At 37.4% G+C, this 20,804-nt stretch overlaps 3 protein-coding genes across 6 annotated transcripts in view; 1 reads left to right on the plus strand and 2 right to left on the minus strand.

Moving 5' to 3' along the window:
• LOC139973459 (rho-associated protein kinase 2-like) overlaps positions 1-20,804 on the plus strand; it is a 199,202-nt gene that overhangs the window by 166,748 nt on the left and 11,650 nt on the right. The window lies entirely within an intron of this gene.
• Positions 50-3,166, minus strand: LOC139973465 (uncharacterized). The gene is made up of 2 exons (XM_071980162.1): positions 2,829-3,166; positions 50-1,219 (listed from the first exon to the last, which is right to left on the minus strand). The coding sequence occupies exons 1-2, from the start codon at positions 3,039-3,041 to the stop codon at positions 416-418; spliced, it is 1,017 nt and encodes a 338-aa protein (XP_071836263.1). The 5' UTR covers positions 3,042-3,166; the 3' UTR covers positions 50-415.
• LOC139974049 (tyrosine-protein kinase SRK2-like) lies at positions 9,180-20,108 on the minus strand. 4 transcript variants are annotated; one of them, XM_071980965.1, is made up of 13 exons: positions 19,947-20,108; positions 19,054-19,222; positions 18,007-18,061; positions 17,417-17,476; positions 17,082-17,138; positions 16,525-16,628; positions 15,202-15,366; positions 14,185-14,340; positions 13,542-13,702; positions 13,050-13,157; positions 12,340-12,499; positions 11,325-11,462; positions 9,180-10,724 (listed from the first exon to the last, which is right to left on the minus strand). In XM_071980965.1, the coding sequence occupies exons 2-13, from the start codon at positions 19,085-19,087 to the stop codon at positions 10,519-10,521; spliced, it is 1,404 nt and encodes a 467-aa protein (XP_071837066.1). In that variant the 5' UTR covers positions 19,088-19,222; positions 19,947-20,108; the 3' UTR covers positions 9,180-10,518. The 4 variants fall into 4 exon arrangements, with proteins under 4 accessions (XP_071837066.1, XP_071837065.1, XP_071837067.1 ...); XM_071980964.1 differs by lacking the exon at positions 19,947-20,108 and adding an exon at positions 19,781-19,934; XM_071980966.1 differs by lacking the exon at positions 19,947-20,108 and adding an exon at positions 19,689-19,771.

Consider the following 20,804-nt stretch of genomic DNA (forward strand, 5'->3'; position numbering starts at 1 on the left):
GTCTATACAAGCAGACTATACAAGCAGACAGTATTCAACACTCCTTGCAGTCTGTACCAGCAGACAGTATTCAACATTCCTTGCAGTCTGTACAAGCAGACAGTATTCAACACTCCTTGCAGTCTGTACCAGCAGACAGTATTCAACATTCCTTGCAGTCTGTACAAGCAGACAGTATTCAACACTCCTTGCAGTCTGTACAAGCAGACAGTATTCAACACTCCTTGCAGTCTGTACCAGCAGACAGTATTCAACACTCCTTGCAGTCTGTACAGGCAGACAGTATTCAACACTCCTTGCAGTCTGTACAACTTGCAGACAGTATTCAACACTAATTGCCGTCTGACCGACCATTGTCAGATGTAATCACCGTGATCGCCATTTAGTTGGATGTGTTGTATTGATGATTGAATAGTTATAACGGAATTTCACCCTCAGAACTATGACCTGGTCGAAAGCTTGACAGAACAGATGAAACGCTGCCCTTGAAATTTTGTAATTTCGACACAACTCTCTTCCCACTTTTGATGTCACTATATGAATCACGTAAGTCTTCTTGACTGAATGAGATTTCTTCCAAGTTATCCGAAGGTTCGGGAACGTTCCCACTACCCTTCGGATCAGACGAATCATTATCTGATAAAATATCGTACTTTCGAAGAGAGGAAAGCTTTCTAAAGGTAAAATCTTTCTTCTTGAAATTCAGAAGAGCCCGTTTGCCATTAAAAGACCTTTTAGTGTCGACGTTGGACGGATTTTCGCTGATTTTTGTTTCTTCATTAGTTGACGGTATATCGGAAACTGTCTCGACTGTCGCCATTTGTAATTCTTGGTGTGGTGAAGCAGACACGCATGTATACGGAGCAGACTGCCCAGTTTCCACGTCTCGCTCTGGTACAATACGGCAATGTCTTCTGCTACGCTGGCGCCAACTAAACCAGTTTTCAACTCTCTCAAAAATATTTGACGGGGCGTTTTCCTTTTCTTGTTTCTGCTTTTCTTCTCGAAGAATAGCAAGAAGTGTCCATGGGATATCTTCAAGCATAATACTATTGAAAACAACACACCTAAACTTCTTTAAGGCCTTTTCTGCATACTGCGGGCGGAGTTCGTTGCACTTCTTTTCTATCATATGGTAGAGAATAGGTGTCACACACGGCTTGCGGATACTGGCATTGGTTAGCCATTCAAACCCAGCAGTGGCTCCTTCAAACTGAGACTACGGCAAAATATAAGAAAAACATTGTTCGATTATTCTGTCTTAAAAGTGTTTGCATGTGTTGCAGTGTAACTACTCTCGCTGTCAGGCCCGTAACGAGAATTCAAAGTTTTGGGTCCCAATTCTTTGCTGATGCTACTGCGGTGCATGGGTAATTTGAGGGTTCTTTGAGAAAGTTTTGTAAGATGGTGCTATCATTTCCATAATATTCATAAATATTACTCAGTGAACAGATATCTCTGAAATAGTATGTCTAATTAGCTTAATACATTGTACTTGGATAATACAATGTAAGTATATAGATACATGGTTATGATAACTTTGACCTCATTAATATATACTGTCACTAAATAGACTTCGCCAACATGGTAACTGATTCCTGGTACCTTCATTTATATGATGCCGCATTAGTCATGACAGAATCCCTCTTCATGTTGGTGTGCACAAGTTCATGTTTATTACCATGTATGGCTTACCTTACTAAGAATTGGTTTAAACATCGGAACCACTAAACGTTTTGGTTTTCTGGTTTCCTATTCACGGTACTTTGTTCTTGCAAGGATCGCTAGTTCCCTGACAATAACTCGAAATTTACGCTTACTACATCAAGCAGATTCGTCGTTTCACTTGCATGCAAACACGAGGCAATTTCAACTTTATCTCATTCTTATTATGGTCCATATTAAGTCTCTCTGAATCAACAACATTTTGAGATACTCTTTGTCCTCTTGTAGCGATTTTCAAGTATAACGACGATAGATTTCAGAAGAGGAGTAAGTCTTTCAAATATAGGATGGTGTACGGTTCAACAAGCTGAGCGAACTAATATTGTTTTAACCATGATATGACTATATCATTGACCTTGCTCTGTAGTTTAGTTTTATCCTGCAAATTCCGCCAAATTAAGAATTTAGAATTGAAATGTCAGTCGAAACATGGATCACTTCTCGCATGCGTTTAATGTTATGGTATCATTCCGGGAAATATAGGATTTAAAATAATTCGTCAAAGTAGCCTATACCTCAAAATATAAAGTTCATGCTACCTTGTCTCGCCGTGCAAATGAAATCCGTTTTTATTGAACTATTTGTAAATTGAAATTGCGTTGACCCTTAAAGACAGCATTGTCTATCAGGATAGTTACATAAGCATTAGACACAATAGCTCTACTCGAAGCGGTCTTGAAGTTACCTTATAGGCTAGGTCATACTATACGATCATGCCTATCTGGATTCCCTCTTTAACTTAGACTAGGCATAGTGCGTTCTCATCATGCAGGGCAGCATCTAATAAAACTATGGCATAACTACCACCCACGAGAATAGTTAAACCCATTAGAAAAATCAGAGTGGTCGCCGTTCTAACGCTGACCTTCAAAATAGTATGTGTACTCTTAAATGTGTACTCGTGGAATTACCATAACCTACATTTTCATGCGAATGAAGTTACAAGTAGTCCTAAGCTATAGATTTAACCCGTTTATGATTAACCTAATTGAAATTTCATTTCAAAGATCGGCTCATTTAAATTTAAGACATTTGTTTTACAAATATACAAGACAATAAACATTTCTCAATAATTTTCTTAATAGATCCTTTCGAATGCTCACCTTGTTTTCGTTTTCTGTTAATTCGTCATGACTTCTCCTACTTGTCTGTATTTCTAGTTGTTTCTCCAATTCCCAAAGGAATAAATTGAAGTAAATCGTCCCTCCTCCTTCTTCCTCCAAACTAACAAATTCTGTGGACTTACGACATTCTTTTCTTTCCTTTTCGCCTACTTTGATGAGAAGTCCAAACGTAGTTGGAACGTAAATACTCATATTGACGACAAATCACGTTTCAATTCACTGTTCAATAACGATGACAAGATTGACCTGCGTTATCTACTTTAGTGCTAATATAGCATGCATGTTCAATATACGCATACACGTTTTGTAGAACATGTTATGACTGCGTTCTATGCTCGTACGTTAGTCATATTTAGGTAGTCTGAGCGTGTGACGTAATAAAGAACAGGTTGCGCTATCTAATGAACTTCTTTTGTTATCGCGCATCGTTTCAGCACTGCGCGCAATGGTTAGAGATTTGTTACAGCGCGTTATCGCTTCATAGCCCCATTAAACTTCAAATCTATTAATATCGATGCTCGAGCTTATAATGGCCTTCATATTAACACTGATCACAAAATCATTATAAGTAGTTTCACCCTAAATAGCTCAACAAGAAGACAAATTTATCCAGTCAATAAGACTGTTGAAAGTAGTAATTCCTGCCATCTTAAATCAAACAAAATTGATTTAATGAAAACGTAAATAAGACATTAAACGAAACCAATTTTTCCCAATCACCTGCTACTTATTGGAATGAACTGTCAACAATTTGTTTAGACAATGCCCAAAACTTGAATCCACCCACAAAAAAAGTACTTTTAATACTGAAATAGCAAACTTATCCAAGAAACAAAAAGACCTTAGACTCGAAATTGACAACTGTAAAGATATTGATCAAAAGAGAGAATTAAAAACTAAAAGGAACAAAATAATTAAACAACATTTTCTAGTCAAAACTGCCCATGAACAAAAATTAATTTCCGATATTTCCGAAATTGAAAATTGTTAGGATGACTCACACCGTTTCTTTAAAGCAAAAAGAGTAGTACAACAAAAAAGTAAGAGAGACGCCATTACATTTAAAATTGGCGATATACACGTAGGAGATACCGACGCAAAAATTAAAGAAATCAGCAAACATTTCGAAAAGACTTTTAACTGCAATATCCCAGATCCGAACCAAACGTGTTTCCAGAAAAACTAAACACGCCCTTTGATGAAGATGAAATTAAACAAGCAGTCTCATCCTTAAAAATAATAAAACCCCAGGTTGTGACAAGGTCACAGCCGAACATCTCAAATATGCCCCATGAACACACAAACAGATAGCAAATATCTTAAATTGTATAGCCGAATTAGGAGATTTCCCAATTGAATTTAAACAAGGAATCCTAACTCCTATCTCAAAACCGGGAAGGACTAAAGGTCCACCAGAAAACTTAAGACCAGTCATTTTATCATCAACACTACGGAAAATTCTTGCGGTTTGTGTGGCCAGGAGGATTCGTCCGTTAATTGATGAGCATATCCTCCCCAAACTGCCTTCACTTCAGGACGACGCACAGCTGAACTCGTCTTCGCTTTTAAAGTGCTAGTAGAAAAAGCTATAACATCCGTAGGTAACACTATAAATGTATTGATGAGCAAGGCGTTCGATACAATTCATGACTTGTTCGTGACATGTCCTTCAATGCAGTCGCTAGACATCCATATATATATATATATATATATATATATATATATTAGATTCTGATCCCACTCAAGAAATCACACAAAACGTGAAAAGAGTCATCCAAAAGATAGTCTCTAACGGTTCCATTGACCGCAAGTTAGGCCAAAACCTCCTGGAAAACGACCCAAAACCTGGTCGCTTTTATTTTCTGCCTAAAATTCACAAAGAAGGCAATCCCGGGAGGCCCATAATATCGGGTAATGGCACAGCCACTGAAAAAATTTCCAAATTCGTGGATCTCCTCATCCAACCTCTCGTTTCGGCCCTACCGTCCTATGTGCAGGACACTACGGATTTCATCCGGAAAATTGGGGAAATAAAAAATCTTCCCTTATCTTCTCTGTTAGTTACCTTGGATGTGTCTTCGTTATACACAAATATCCCCAACGAAGAGGGCATTTCGGCCTGCACAAAAGCATTCAAACCGATACGTGGCAAAACCCCCACGAAGAAAGAATTGGCCGAATTAATGCAACTTATCTTGACCAACAATAATCTGGTATTTGGCAACAAACACTACCTCCAAATTCATGGCACCGCAATGGGTACCAAAATGGCACCGTCTTTTGCCAACATCTTTATGGGAAACCTCGAGAAAGAATTTTTATCTCGACAAAACTTGAAACCACACACGTGGTTACGTTACATTGACGATATCTTTATGATATGGACCCATGGTGAGGCAAATCTAAAACTCTTCATTGATGACATAAACTCGTTTCATCACACTATCAAATTCACTGCTGATTTTTCTGTACATGGCGTTCACTTTCTGGACACCACCGTGACCCTACAAAATGGTTCACTCAAAACAGACTTGTTCAATAAACCCACGAACAAGCACAACTACCTCTTACCAAGCAGTTGCCATCCACGTCACTGTACCAGAAATATTCCGTACAGTCAAGCGTTGCGCATCCGACGCATTTGCTCCTCTGAAGTCGATTTTGATTCACGCACTAAAGAACTGTCACAACACCTCCTAAACAGACAGTATTTTCGGGGTACTATTGAAAATGCCATCAAAAAGGCTAAAAGCAAACCCCGTACCGAAACATTGACGTACAAAACTCGTCAAACCAGTTCCAAAAGGGTACCATTGGTTACTGAATTCCACCCTGGTCTCCCACCACTGGCTAATATCATTCAGAAGAATTTTCACCTACTTCAAGGCACCGAACGCCTGAAATCAGTATTCCCAGAATTACCTGTCATCGCTTTTAAAAGACCCAGCAACCTACGGGATATCTTAGTTCGGGCATCCTTTCGGGATGACACCCCATTAGGGGAAATCAAAACAGAAACTACAGGATCATCGCCCTGTACACAAAATTGCAAAACGTGCTTACTTGTCGATTCGACCGGGGCCTTTCAGAGCAACCAAACCAAACGCACGTTCCAAATTCGGCACAAAATTAACTGCCTATCCAAAAATGTCATTTACCTCATCTACTGCAATATTTGTAACTTACAATACATTGGAGAGTCAAAAAACACTCTTAGAATGAGAATGACACAACATAGATCGGCGATCAAAACAAAAAAGATCTACCAACCTGTTGCAAATCACTTCAATCTCCAAAATCATTCAATTGAGAATTTGCGTGTTATTGCCATTGACCAGAACGATTCTTGGACAGATAAATCTAGGAAAGCGAAAGAAAATTTCTGGAACTAAACTTAAAGACCACGGCACCATTCGGTTTAAACATCAGAAACGATTTGCCGTCCCAGATAAACCAAAACAATTCCTTTACAATTACGACGGAATCGGATTAAAATAATCCGACGCGGATTAAAGTAATCCGAATTTCTAAAACTTCTGCTCAATTCAGCAGAAATCAGTAAGTCGCTTTGCCTTTACAACTATGCCGACATCTTCTCTATAAAATAGTTTCAATTCCTGCTACTCCTTGTCACTTCCGGTGATCATGCACTGAAGAAGAGCTAGTTTTGCTCGAAAGCTCTGCAAAAACCAAACATTGGCTGTTTTACTTCCAATCACTTACCTAATTCAATTATTGTATCTCACTCGAGATCCAGCCTTTCTCTAAATGCAGCATAGTTGTTTAACAGTTTTTCCGTTATTCCTATATATAAATATATATATATATATATATATATATATATATATATATATATATATATATATATATATATATATATATATATATATATATATATATATATTATTATTATTATTATTATTATTATTATTTTTTTTTTTTTTTTTGTTACACTGCTTAGACCCAAATAGTACCCAAAGATGTTCCCTATAAGGACCATAGGCGTAGGAGCCTGATTTGATTGGGGGGGGGGGGGCTGTAACGACTTGCCCGAAAAATATAACCAAAATTTTTCGCGCGCTACGCCCGCGTTCAACATCATAAAGCAGCATTTTGCGTTTGGTCGCCGTTTTCTACTTTTTTGACATGTCCATCGAGTTTTTTACATATATCAATCACAAAACAGCAAACTAAGATATTAGCCAAGAAAATATCTTGGAGAAAACAAAGTTGAAAGTTGCAAATTTTCCGACTTTTATGCCACCAATTTGAAGTAAGATATAAATAGATAAGCTAGTTATGTATGTCGTTATGGCATAGTGGAGTCAGTGCGGTTGAGAAAAATCATAGAAAAGGACGCAAAATGCTGCTTTAATGTGCTATCATATAGGCATTCACCGGTTATTACATCACATGCCGATAACCGATGAATGCCCATATGACATGCACAATAAGATGTTAAATGCGCGCGAAGCGCGCAAAAATTTTGGTTTTATTTTCCCTGTTATTACCCTTCCATATTGGTTATAATTATTGGGGAAGTCGTTACAATAATAACGATAATAATAATATCAGTTTAACCATTGAAAAACACATTGCAAATTATTCTTCTTTCCGTAGGTGCCCGAAAAATTCTCAGCATATTGCCCGAATTTTCACCCCCCAAAAAATGAAAAACACACTGCAAGTTATTCTTCTTTCAGTAGGTGCCCGAAAAATTCTCAGCATATTGCCCGAATTTTCACCAAAGATTTTGGTTGGGGGGCTGCAGCCCCCCAGCCCCCCCCCGCCTCCTACGCCTATGATAAGGACAATTACTAAAGAGGGCCCTACGAGTCTGCTTTATAATTTGAGACGATGTTTAATGTATGAAATTTGATGCGTTTCAAACGAGATCGTGATCGTTCTGAACTGAGTTCATACATTGTAATTGAAAGCAAAAGTTAAGAGGAATGTTAGCTGTGTATGTGTTATTTGCCTGTGTTATAAGGTTACCATGCACAGAAGATTTCTTGCTACGCAGTTGTATATGCTGATTTAATAATCAACAACAGCTTCAACGGTAAACTGCTTAAGCCGATATGCCACATGGTCATACAATAACATCTACGAAAAAACACCTAACGGTCATTTGCTACAGTTTTATTATGATACTTAAAATCTCTTCCCATTATTGCTTTTAGATAGCGATAAACAGTTTCCCATTCCTAACAGTTGTCGATCAAATCAAGAACTGAAGAAAATGAGGTGTATGAAAGACAGAACAGAGAATGACATTACATGTAATCATCTTAGTGATTTGAAGCTGATTACACGACAACTTCTCAATGATGTAAACACAGGGCAAGAAGATAACTTCTTCCTATATTTATACTAAGCACATCATTTAAGGCAGTTCCTGATGCTTGACGACTTTCCGAAAAGTTTACGTTAAGCCAACATTTACCTCGTCGCTTTGGGTTTGTTGGTTGTTTGGTGAGGTGCGGAACCATCAGTCATTTTTTTGCAAGCTAAAAACTAAAAGATATAAGAAACCTACTATTGTTGAAGCTAACAGTAGTACACTGGTATCTTGGTATCTTACAAGGTTAGTCAACTTGTAGAGCTAGTAGGACTTATAATACGGAAGTGAGCTCAGTGTTATAGCTTAACCTGAGTTCACCTATAAGGCTTGTATGCTTACCTGAAACTTATGCAAACACTGGATTATTAAGTACATATGCGTTATGTGTTTAACAGAGCCAATAAATTCCACGTCAACAGTAATGAAGTGAATAAACACAGTCTATCCACCATACCAAGAATGAAATTATCGGTTAAGCCTTCGATAAAACAAGTTTTATTTAAATGCTACCAATGATACACGAACATCGACAGTATGATCAATGTACACCAATTTTCATTTTTGCCCCTCTGAATTATATTGAATTTTAATCAATTATAGACACATTTCTATCACGATTGTACGTTAGCCACGACTTTCTGAGGCTACACCCAGCAAAGTTGATAGCCTAATAAAGATTCAAGATAAGACTATGAAAAGTGCAAAGTTCATACGCTTGTGTGCGATGTTATACACGGAAGGTTTACACAAAAGCTAAATTCCCGAGGCAAACTGACACGCACCGTGCGTCTCTATATGAAATAATGATATTTATTGCATATAGAGGAGGTTGTATAAAGTAATATATTTAGATATTAATCACAATAGTTCTCGCCCAACCATCCGCAAACATACATATACAAAGAAATGGAAAGAAAGTGTGAATTGTACTTCACTACTATTGATTAATAACCTTAGTAATGAAAACAACAGCCGCATATCTCTCGTATAGTAACAAAACTGTGTATTTCATATGTTCTTTATTAATGTTGTGCAATATTCTCTCAAATACAGGATACAGACCAAGGAACTGCATATACCATGTCCATATTTGCTATAACTGATTTGATATCACCATCCTTCCCGGAGGTTTATATATTGCCACGGAACTGCATATACCATGTCCATATTTGCTATAACTGGTTTGATATCACCATCCTACCCGGAGGTTTATATATGACCACGGAACTGCATATACCATGTCCATCTTTGCTATATGACTGATTTGATATCACCATCCTACCCGGAGGTTTATATATTGCCACGGAACTGCATATACCATGTCCATATTTGCTATAACTGGTTTGATATCACCATCCTATCCGGAGGTATATATATGACCAAGGAACTGCATATACCATCCCCACATTTGCTATAACTGGTTTAATATCACCACACTACCCGGAGGTTTATATATGACCACGGAACTGCATATACCATCCCCATATTTGCTATATAACTGGTTTGAAATCACCACTTACTTATCTTATCTTATCAAACTAAAATAATATCGATCTCTTGGTTGATGAAAGTTAAACTTAATCATAACGTCAATTTGAACTTTATAATGCACGATGTTCCCAAAAATGTAACAAAGTTATGCAAACGGACCAAAAACATGATCATAATGGACATCCTTGCAACACATTCGTTTGGCTTAACTATGCTGTTTATTCAGAACTGTTGATACAGTGGCGGAGCTAGGGGTATTGGTCAGGAGGGCGAGAATGGTCTGTAGGGGCGCTTTCGACACTATTTAAGCGGAGCGCCACCACAGGTTGGCGCGTAACGTACAGAATCTTTTTTTTTTTGTGAGTAAAGATACTCCCTAGATCGCCGGAAATGACCCTTTCCGGGCCTGGCTAATTTGCAGATAAACGAAGAATAAATAGGTGTCATCGCCAAATTACACCAACAAAATGTGACAAATGTCAATATTTAGATGAGAGCGCAATAAAAAAGTCAACAATCGCGAATCAATCGCGAATCAGTGAAAAGTGGTAAAGAGCTGAAAAGGGCGCCATCAGTCCATTTGAGTCCGTCAGGGGGTGGGGGGGGGGGGCGGGGGAATTCGCCCTCCTGACTGTATGGACGCTCCGCCACTGTGTTGATACATAAAACTATATATATTCTAAATGTATGCCACTGCATGGTTAGATATGATAACATGAGCTCGTTACAAATTGGATGTGGGGCCGGGTAAAAATCGATGAACGCACATTTAAGGGGTTATCCAAGATAATCGAACCCCTTAATAAGGCATCAAGTTCCATTTATAGTCTTATGTTAGGTTAGTGGTGCAAACGGTTGATACAACGTGTAGATACGTTGGTAGATCATTTTAAAATCTGGACGGTCTTGTGGTGAAGTCTTCCAGCAGTCTGTCATGATACCGAACAAACTGTCGTTACATCGTGGTCCCAACTCTTCCTTTGTCATTCTAAATCCGTGCTGGTATAATCGTTCCCATGTAATATAGCTCATTGGCACACCTTTAATAAATTAGATAGAGATATTTTCATCGAAACTTTTCTCCTCCTCTTCTAACGTTGTTATGATTATATAAAATATCTGCAACAGACTAGACCAGAACAGGTCATGCGTTGGAGATTTTCATTTGTCCATTTTCTGTTCCATCAGTAATATTGTTTACTGATTAGTTTGCTTTATTTCCGCTACCCTGCTTACAGCCGACCTTACAACCTTAGAGACCCCTTGTGTTTGGTTTCACCCCTTATTTCTGGAAGCAAGGATTTGAGAAACATTTCACTGCACATCTATATTAATGTGGCTTCTTTTGAAATGAGCTGCCAATAAGGAGATATACATTATTAGTGTTATTGACCTTAGAAGTAAGGTTAGGCAACAAACATGACAGTTTATTGGAAACGGTTATCTCAACTTAATTATTTCTTACATTGTTAATTATAGCATGACCTAAGTACGGTTAACTAACATTGTTAGTTATAACATTACCTAAGTATGTTTTACTTTCATTGTTAGTTATAGCATTCCTAAGGACTGCTAATTTACATTGTTTGTTATAGCATTACCCAAGGACTGCTAATTTACATGATTTGTTATAGCATTACCTAAGTATGGTTGCTTTCCTTCGTTGATTATTTCTGTCAGCAATATTCCGTAAGACCAAACGTCAGATTTTGAGCTAAACTGTCTGTTTACAGGACACAGTCCTTCTGGTGCAGTCCACTTCACTGGCAGCTGTACTTCTGTGAAGATCACATCATCAGAGTTGCTTTCTTAAATCACACCAAACTGATCAAGTGTTGGCTTAAATGGCACTTTCAGTATATTGACAATTCACCAACAGAACAAACATTATTGCTCAGCAGTTCCCAAGGTTCAACCCAACCGAAAGGTAAAAGCGCCTTCAACATTTCTGGCCTGAATAATAGAAACTGTTAATCCATGTATTCCCAATGACCCTTTTTCCAATATGTCTTCTAGTATGACACGTGTATATTACTTTACTGTTCCTACTCTCTTAATGGAAGTTACATTGAAGTTACTTAGTACGTATGCCTATGACCTTAGAATATTGTGCAATGTGGCTTGCAAACAATCATCTTGTTCATGAGAGAAACGTGAAAAAAGTAGTGACGATAATATTATAATTATATAAAAGGAACAATAGTAAACATGGCCTTAGCAACAAATGAAATAAAGATAACGGTGGGTGTGAATGTCGTACAGATCGCAATTCATACTGCTGAAACCTGATGCTAAATCATTAACATTGATGACATTAATGTTCTACAATATTCAATGAGACATATCACAACGGTTTCTTCAGATTACGTTACTGCATGGTTACCTGTGGAGTGTTAGGGAGTGTTAGTTCAGTGGTTAACGCCGGTGCCTTCCAATCATAAGGTCCCGAGTTCGAGTCACTCCAAGATTAATGTATTTCGTCCAGTTACAGAGTTGTTGACAATTGACAATTCATAATCATGGACGTTAAATATGAATGTAAGAGACTGACTTCGGTCAGCTTGCGGCTTTGATAAGCCAATGATGGCTTCTTCGCGAGTTCCTGTTTGCAGGAGGATCTAAAATACATACATACATACACCCACACATACATACCTGTCGTTTGGGGATATAGGCAATCTTCTGGGTCCATTAAACGACTTAGACCAAAGTCTGCTATTTTGACAAGGTGTTGGTCACCAAGGAGTACGTTCCGTGCAGCCAAGTCCCTGTGGATAATGTTTTTACTCTCCAAGAAGACCATCCCAGATGCAATCTAAGAAAAGCAATTGATAAAGTCGAGTTGATAGGAGACAATCCTCTCCCGTCACCATATAACATACCTTAAAATCACATCAAATTCAACCACGGTCACCTATACCACAGAATAATAAGATAAAGGGCAAATCAAGAAATCCAGGAAGCTTACACTTGAACCACAACAGACACAATTCACTAAGCGTATATCCCATAAAACACCTCTATACTGTTGCTATAATACTGCTTCAATCTTATTAAGATATAGGTGATAACAACCTATGAACTGTTCCTACAAGACTGCTTCATTCTAACTAAGAGATATGTGATAAAACCTATGGACTGTTCCTACCAGACTGCTTCAATCTAACTAAGAGATATGTGATAAAAACCTATGAACTGTTCCTACAAGACTGCTTCAATCTAACTAAGAAATATGTGGCTACAACCTCTGGAATGTTCCTACAAGACTGGCTTCATTCTAATTAAGAGATATGTGGTTACAACCTCTAGACTGTTCCTTCAATATTGAAGGATACGCGCAGCTGTTTTTGTAAGTACAGGCTTACCTTTAAAGCATAGTAGTAAAGAGTGTCTTCTGTAATAGTGGGGTTCTTCTCAAGATGTTGCCTTAATTCTCCTTTCGTCATAAACTCAGTTACTATTACGGTGCGTTCCTTTCAAAATAGAATAAAAGGGAATAAGAATGACAGAATGCCCCACTTGTACTTATATCATTATTTTAGCACTGTTGTAGTATGCTTATCATTTTACTACAATCAGCTATTGGACGCTAACAATACTTATATCATCATTGTGATATTGTTGTGGTATGCTTATCTCTTTACCACAAGAGCTATTGAACGCTAACAGTACTTATATCATTATTGCAGCATGATTGTGGTATTCTTATATCATACCACATTTGTACGCTTACAGTACTTACATCATCATTGTAACATTGTTGTTACATACGTTCATCTCATATCAATTGCTAGTTCATGTGTGTACTGTTGACTTCAGCGTAACCGTAACCGTAACTATACTATATACATACTTACCATCTTCACACATACGCCGAAGAAAGTAACAATGTTGTCGTGGTAGACCATTTTCAACATGTTGAATTCTTTCTCAAATTCTGCATTTTGACTTGCAGTGTATTGTTTCAGCTTTTTGAGGGCCACTGCCATAGGCTCCCGTTGAGGCCGATACCATGTACCTTAACGGAAAACGTGGATAAATATAAATGAAGCACGACTGTTTTAATATCTTCTTACTGTGTTGAATGCTTTCGTTACTTTAATATAGTTTCTTGCAAAAGTATATGTAATTGCGTCTCTTGGTAACAGTTCAGTTTCATGATATGTGCTAAGTGACACATCCATTCCTTTAGCGGAAAAATTACCTCTTTAATGGTTGACGAGAGATATCGACAAGTCAAAATCAGACATAACAATGCTATCCTAACACACTGTTTTACAATTAGCTTCGTCAACGCGCTTTTTGAAGACCTTTCCCTATATCAACGGAATCTTTAGTAAAACACCATGGTTAAAGTTTAAAATTCCAGTCTGGGCTACGCAATACAAAATATGTCCAAGATACTAAACCGTGTCACTACGTAATTGAACACATTAATAACCGTAATTTGACTCCCTGCTAACGATGACGTCACGATATTGAGTTTGCCCTTTCACTTACCCTTAACTACCTGACCAAAATTTCCTGTTCCCAGTGATTGACTCGTTTCTGTAATTTCCTCTGGTTTTATATCAAATATGATATCATGCTGGTGTGTTTGGTTCTTGATGCCCTCTCTTAGAGTGATTATCATTTCTTCGGATCGAACGTCATTTTCTTTACAATGATACAAAACGGTATACAATATAAATGAATGTGACGTCATCGAATTTCCATGTTGTGTATGGATGTCTGTAGATGTGTGTAATTAAAACATACAAGTGAAAACCTTCCATGCCGGCAAACGCTGTTATAGAAAGCCTATGTTATATGCAGTTTAGCTCGACAATGAGAGGAAGGTACAGAAAACAAGCAGAATGCAGTCAAAGCCCTGCAGGTGAAAACTTAAAAACACAACAAACATTTCTCACGCAATCTTACTTTCAAGATGCTAGCCGGCATCCAATTAAGTACTGTCAGCATAAAAAATTCTCTTCATTATTTGATTGGACGGTAATGGAGTATTATTATGGCATAAAAGACGAAATCATAAGTTCAATTTATGGCATTAAAACCCCTTTCACCAAAGTTTTTTTTTTTGACGGACACCAACACTTATCACTACGACACTACAACAGGCGATATTTTGACTCGAAGTCACTGAGGTACTTTACAATTTGCCGCCGAATATGCGGGTATTAAAACAAGTCGCATGAATCTTAATATATTCCCAAATTCATCATGCTATGACAAGAGGCAGAGGGAACTCTAGCAGTCGATAAACGCACAGTTCACCCGAAACTGAATGTTTATATACGTACACCTGATGGTGATTGTAGCGTCCCTATAATGAAATGATGGACATCTTTATAATTGTGAAGATCCCGTGGACAACAGTCTTGTTACAGAATATCGTACAAAGCCAACACGTTTCAATTGGTTCATTCCGAACAATATAGTCACATGAATTGTAAATATTTTTTGCTATGATTATGTTGTCTGCCTGTTTCAATCACATTGTCGATAACACTGAATTACCTTTATAGTGCTGCACGAGCGCCCTCATAGAGGGAAACTGTCTGTTATCAATACTACTGTCAAGATACACTTCACCAGATTGATTTGTCCTCCGAAATATCCTAAAACTGATGACTTCAACTTCACGTCTTCTCGTATAATGTTTAACTGACAAAGTAAATGTGTCTGAAAAGAAAACAAGCATCTGGTTAGATATCTTAGAAATATGAACTAATAGTATAAGAAGTATAATTGAGCCAACATACAAAAACACATGGAAATATATGTGGTGTAGGCGAATAGGATCAAAACCTGTATGAATATGTACATACGCGTCAGTGGATTAGTCAGGGTAGAGGTGGTCGGGATCAAAGTGACCCCACAGACCTTTTCCTGACCAAACGCGGACGGCCATAAAATTGGCTAAAGAAGAGTTTAGCTATGCTATGTTTGGTAGTTGATGGGCTACTTGATTTACATAATGATGTGATCTGCTTCTTATGAGGTTTTCCTCATTAGCATTCACTTATCATAGAAGGAGATTTCTCTGAACAAGGTGATTTTAATTCAGTGATTGACACTTTCCGTGCGTACGTGTGGAAGAGATAATCGTTCACCAACACATCTCTATTTGGGTCAATACTATTTAATGGCAAGACATACCTGCCTACACACGCATGTTATTATTAATCTGTAAATGTCGTAGCCACGGGGACGCCTCTCTTCTTCCTTCCCCGAAACTTCCTTCCAAATGGCTAACATTTTATAACACAACCACACTAGGTCGTGCATACACTTTAAATTAAATCTTGTACTACACAAAATCTAGTTCAAATGATAGTACTATTTTGCATCTAAGTCCACGTACCGAACCGCCCCCCTTCCAAAAAAAAACAATGCAATGGGGGAGGGGAACCCTTCCCAGAACAAATTGTGCCACCTCCCCTCTTCCTAAACAGCGTAACAGAGGGTATAGAGCCTGCCGTATATGGTGTCATGAAAAATCATCATCGTACAAGCGTCAATTCTCTCTTAAACTGGTGATCAAATAATTGTCTTTTCCTCCTCACACCACAAAGGCTGGCTGTGTGCCTAATACACGTGTGTATATATTGATATTTTCTGGGATTTCTGTTTATCCATCAAACTTCGTTGAAAATTGCTGAGTAACATATCAATTACATGTCAATATTTTGCTGTAATGAACACGTATGCAAATATTTAGAGCTTTCGATATCTCATGTTCCTATATAGCATTTTGCCAAACCTTATCTAACAATCCCGCCTTGAGCTGGATACAATTAGAATGTTTCGTATAACATCTAAAATATCATTTCTACGTACCTGGTTTCGTGGTACTTTCTCTAACGAGAAAAGTTCCTTCTGGGATTTGAGGGTCCGCTAACAACTTATTACACCGATCGATGTCAATTTTACCAAAGTACCAACTGAAAATTGAGGGAGGCGAAGAACTTGTTTCACACCTAAAATATATAATCGCAAACTTAATAATAGATGATATTTAGAAACGCCGTAAAAATTTAATAATGACATTTGAAACAGGTAAGATGTGAAAGTAACTATACCTATCAGTAATGCGGATTGCAGGCCATCTTTATAATATATATATATTTATACCTCCAATGCTAGTGCATCTTGCAATGATCTTGACAGGTTCATCAATCTCTTCTTAAACACTTTTTCAAAGTAAAATAAAACTAGACACCATAATAATATATATATGACAATCGACATGGCAGTATATATCTTAATTATAACGTCTAATACGTCTTTTACAGCATTATGTCATGCTTTCTACTGTTTTGTATTTCTCAATATTCATGACATTCACGATGATGCTTTTATTTCTTTACTGCAGTTGAATGAAATAGGCCACTTACCTTTCAAGTGGCAATGGTTTTGGCTCCCCTAGATAAGTATGGTCAATTTGATGATCTCTGTATAGGATAAATGTTATAAGGTATAGTGAATCTACTATATTATTATAATACCTGCAGTAAACTTTCACAAGTGGTTGTATGTATTTCAACGACAGACAAGCCTTCCTTCTAAGATGCGTGTTTATAATAATTTGGAATGTTCTCATCTCCACGCATTCTTCATCTGGATGCGATGTTTCGATGAGCAACTCAAACCGTTACTTCATCCAAGAAGAACATAAACAATAGTATGTGCTAATCTAACGTAGTTTTTATTTCAAAAGATGAATTCATACCTTGATACTCCTCTGGTTTGATCACTGTCTGCTGGATGGTGTGTATCTCGGCTCTCGTGTCTGAAATATATCAGTAAATCAGACGGAATTATAGATGCCACGTCATGTTGGATACGAGGTAAGGTATATAGCCAGATATGATGGGAGGGGGGGGGGGGGTGAGGTATGTTCACATAGGGAGGGACTGTTATGTGCTAGTTGATATACATTTATTTCGATAAACGTGCAGTTTTATGGTCCATATTACGTTGTTTTTAAGTTGTCTTAACGTTGAGACATCATTCAAACTTAAATCAAGTCAAGATGAGTGAAACATCTGTCCCATAGGCAGATTCACCATACAAGACACTTCGAACTGCGCATGACACATTTGTTTATATTTCTTACCAACCTCTGCACAAAAGCCTCTACTAAAATACATCACTATGGCAACTAAATAGCCAAAGTTATCACAAGGACATGTTGCACGTTATAGTATGTTGTAGCAAGACGGGGTATTAATGCGACGTGAACTTAAAAACTAAGATGCCTATGATCTTTATAGATATTGCATAGGTTTTGGTGAGTATTGCTTTGTTTATTGATTATACCTTACTGGTGGATCAGGTCCTCTGATATTACTCATGGTCGGTGATCTTCTTTCTCCTAAAGCAGAACAGAAAGGAGATGTGTAGTATCTTGCTACACGACAATATTTAGAAGCATCGGCAGAGATGACGAATAAAACACACGTGATATTTGATTATAGGTTTGGCGCTATTTATTATTTATATCTTAAGTTCTTTTTTTTCTATTTCTTAGTGTTACCTTTGTTTTATTATCTAGTCTAACGAATGTATACGGAGGGAAATCACCTCTAAGGTAAAACACATGTCTCACACAATGCATGTGAACACATGGCTCACACAATGCATGTCTCACACAATGCATACACATGTCTCACACAATGCAAGTGAACACATGGCTCACACAATGTATGTGAACACATGGCTCACACAATGCATGTGAACACATGGCTCACACAATGCATGTCTCACACAATGCATGTGAACACATGGCTCACACAATGCATGTGAACACACTGCATGTGAACACAATGCATGTGAACACATGTCTCACACAATGCATGTGAACACATGTCTCACACAATACATATGCTTAAACTGGATACACTGTTTCTATCGTTTTTCTGCTCACCGAGAGGTGTGTGTAACGATAGACGCAGTCAATAGTTTTAAATAAAGACAAGATACGCTAAGTTTAATGGGACTTTACCACGTGGTTAACGCAGAAGTTAGATTATTACAATGAGGTATTTCGTCGCCTTCATTATTACAACTTACAATTGTAAATCTAATTCCTGCTGGGATAAGGCATAGCTCACAGTACTGCTGCAGATAATCTTCAATATACGTCGAGTGTTGACGTGATGCATCGCTATTTTGTAGTAATAGCATAAACGTATGACAGTGAGAAAGCATATCAAATTTTAATGTATACCAATATTTTTCACAAATACTCTAAATATCCCTTCTGACATTACTACAAATAGGGACATAACAGAGATTTTGTACAACACATCTCATAGCGAGAGCTGCGAACATAAACTGATATAAAGAGTGATAATTTCCACAAACCATTTTCATTCGTCTTCGAACCGAAGCATCCCATGATGCATCAATAAGATGTTGAATTCAATAATATATCGGTAAATACACAGGTCAACAATTGGTTGCATCTGTTCAAACAACGGTCAGCTGTCCCTCCTCTACATAAGACGGTACGAGACCGCTCAGTGAAATGAATCTGTTTATAGAAGAATGAACGTGATGTAAGTTTACTTCACTCCATCATTCATAGAATGTCTTTCATTTGCTGTCAAATCCATTCCACACAGGAACCTTACTATAGCAAGTTAATATTTATCGCTCTAATATTATTTCTAAATAAAATTATGGTATAACAGATTACAACTCATCTAGGCCTATAGATTTACATATAGTTAACGATGGCTGCATTATTTTTGTTGGCTACTGCAGACTCTGAAATTATCAAGACTTTAATCAAACGACTTGAATTGAAATTTAAGAATTTGTGAATTCCATATGAGGACATAAGAGAATTCAACTGCTTGATGATGGAGCTAAATTAATGGTAACTATACTATGAAGACTTGATCTATAAGTTGACAGGTCATAGACTAAACTAATTCCAACAAGTGATTCAACTTTAACTAACATTATCATAAATTATGTATAAACCAGCTACTGACTTCTCCTTAACCATTTTCAGAATTGTACATGAAAACACAGCCATTAATATCCGTTACATGTTTGCTACAAAGGTATTCGAGCTGCCACTTACCTACTATTTGAACTTTTCAGTAACACCTCTTCTCGACACTGACTGCTTCAAGTACATGATGAAGCAAATATCAGCAGTCGCAGTAGACCATACCATATGGTTTGGAGGGTATGGTTTCATTTTGAATGCATAAAAGATGACAGAAAAAGTCCACTTTATAACTTACATTTCAAAGCTGTTTAGAGATGAAAGATACGCGGACTAGTTTCCATGAGATTCTTCTCAAGAGTAAACTGTTTGAAACCTAAAGTAATCATTTTACTCAGTTTTCAGTGATATTGTGGACTTCAAGAAGACTATACGTAACCTATGGAAGGTACCACACACGCTAAACAAATAATATAAATATAGGTATTCTACTTAGAAATCCCCTTCGTTCACCCCGAAGAGCAATACTTTGAATTACGCATCCAGTGCAAACATTGAACCTTGACTTCTACGTATTGATATACATAAGTCAAATTTCCGCCCCCCCCCCCCCTCAAAAAAAAAAAACAATATTTGGAGTTTGAACAATGTTTGCTGCCTGTAAATAAGTTTAGTCGCGGTTACGCCGTTACAGAGTGTGATGGATTGTTTGTGAGGTAGAACAAGGAATTGATACAACACAGCCCACTTTGGTATAACGATGTAAACATGTTAACAGTGATATATACGGTAGTAAAGAATATGCAGTTCACGTTTATCTCACATTAGTTTCATTCACGGTGTTTCGTTTATTTTATAATATATAGGCTATACAAGCCCATGTATAACCCTTTCCCCCTTAATAGCACTGTACTGATCATCGTTCTCCATACTGGATTCACCAGCAATCTCTCATATTAGGTGAATAGACAAAAACCATATGAACGTTCACGTTGAATTCCATCATCCAATAAGATATAATATGAGAATAGGTGCAAAAAGAAACCACTGAGAAACACATCAAGCATTGCGTAACTTAAGCTAAGTTTTACGTTGTAGCCTTCACATAAGAATGATCAGGTAAAAACAAACCGATGATACTCGCGTATAGGTGCAG

This window comes from Apostichopus japonicus, chromosome 9 (genome assembly GCF_037975245.1).
Source record: "Apostichopus japonicus isolate 1M-3 chromosome 9, ASM3797524v1, whole genome shotgun sequence".
Classification (NCBI taxonomy): domain Eukaryota; kingdom Metazoa; phylum Echinodermata; class Holothuroidea; order Aspidochirotida; family Stichopodidae; genus Apostichopus; species Apostichopus japonicus.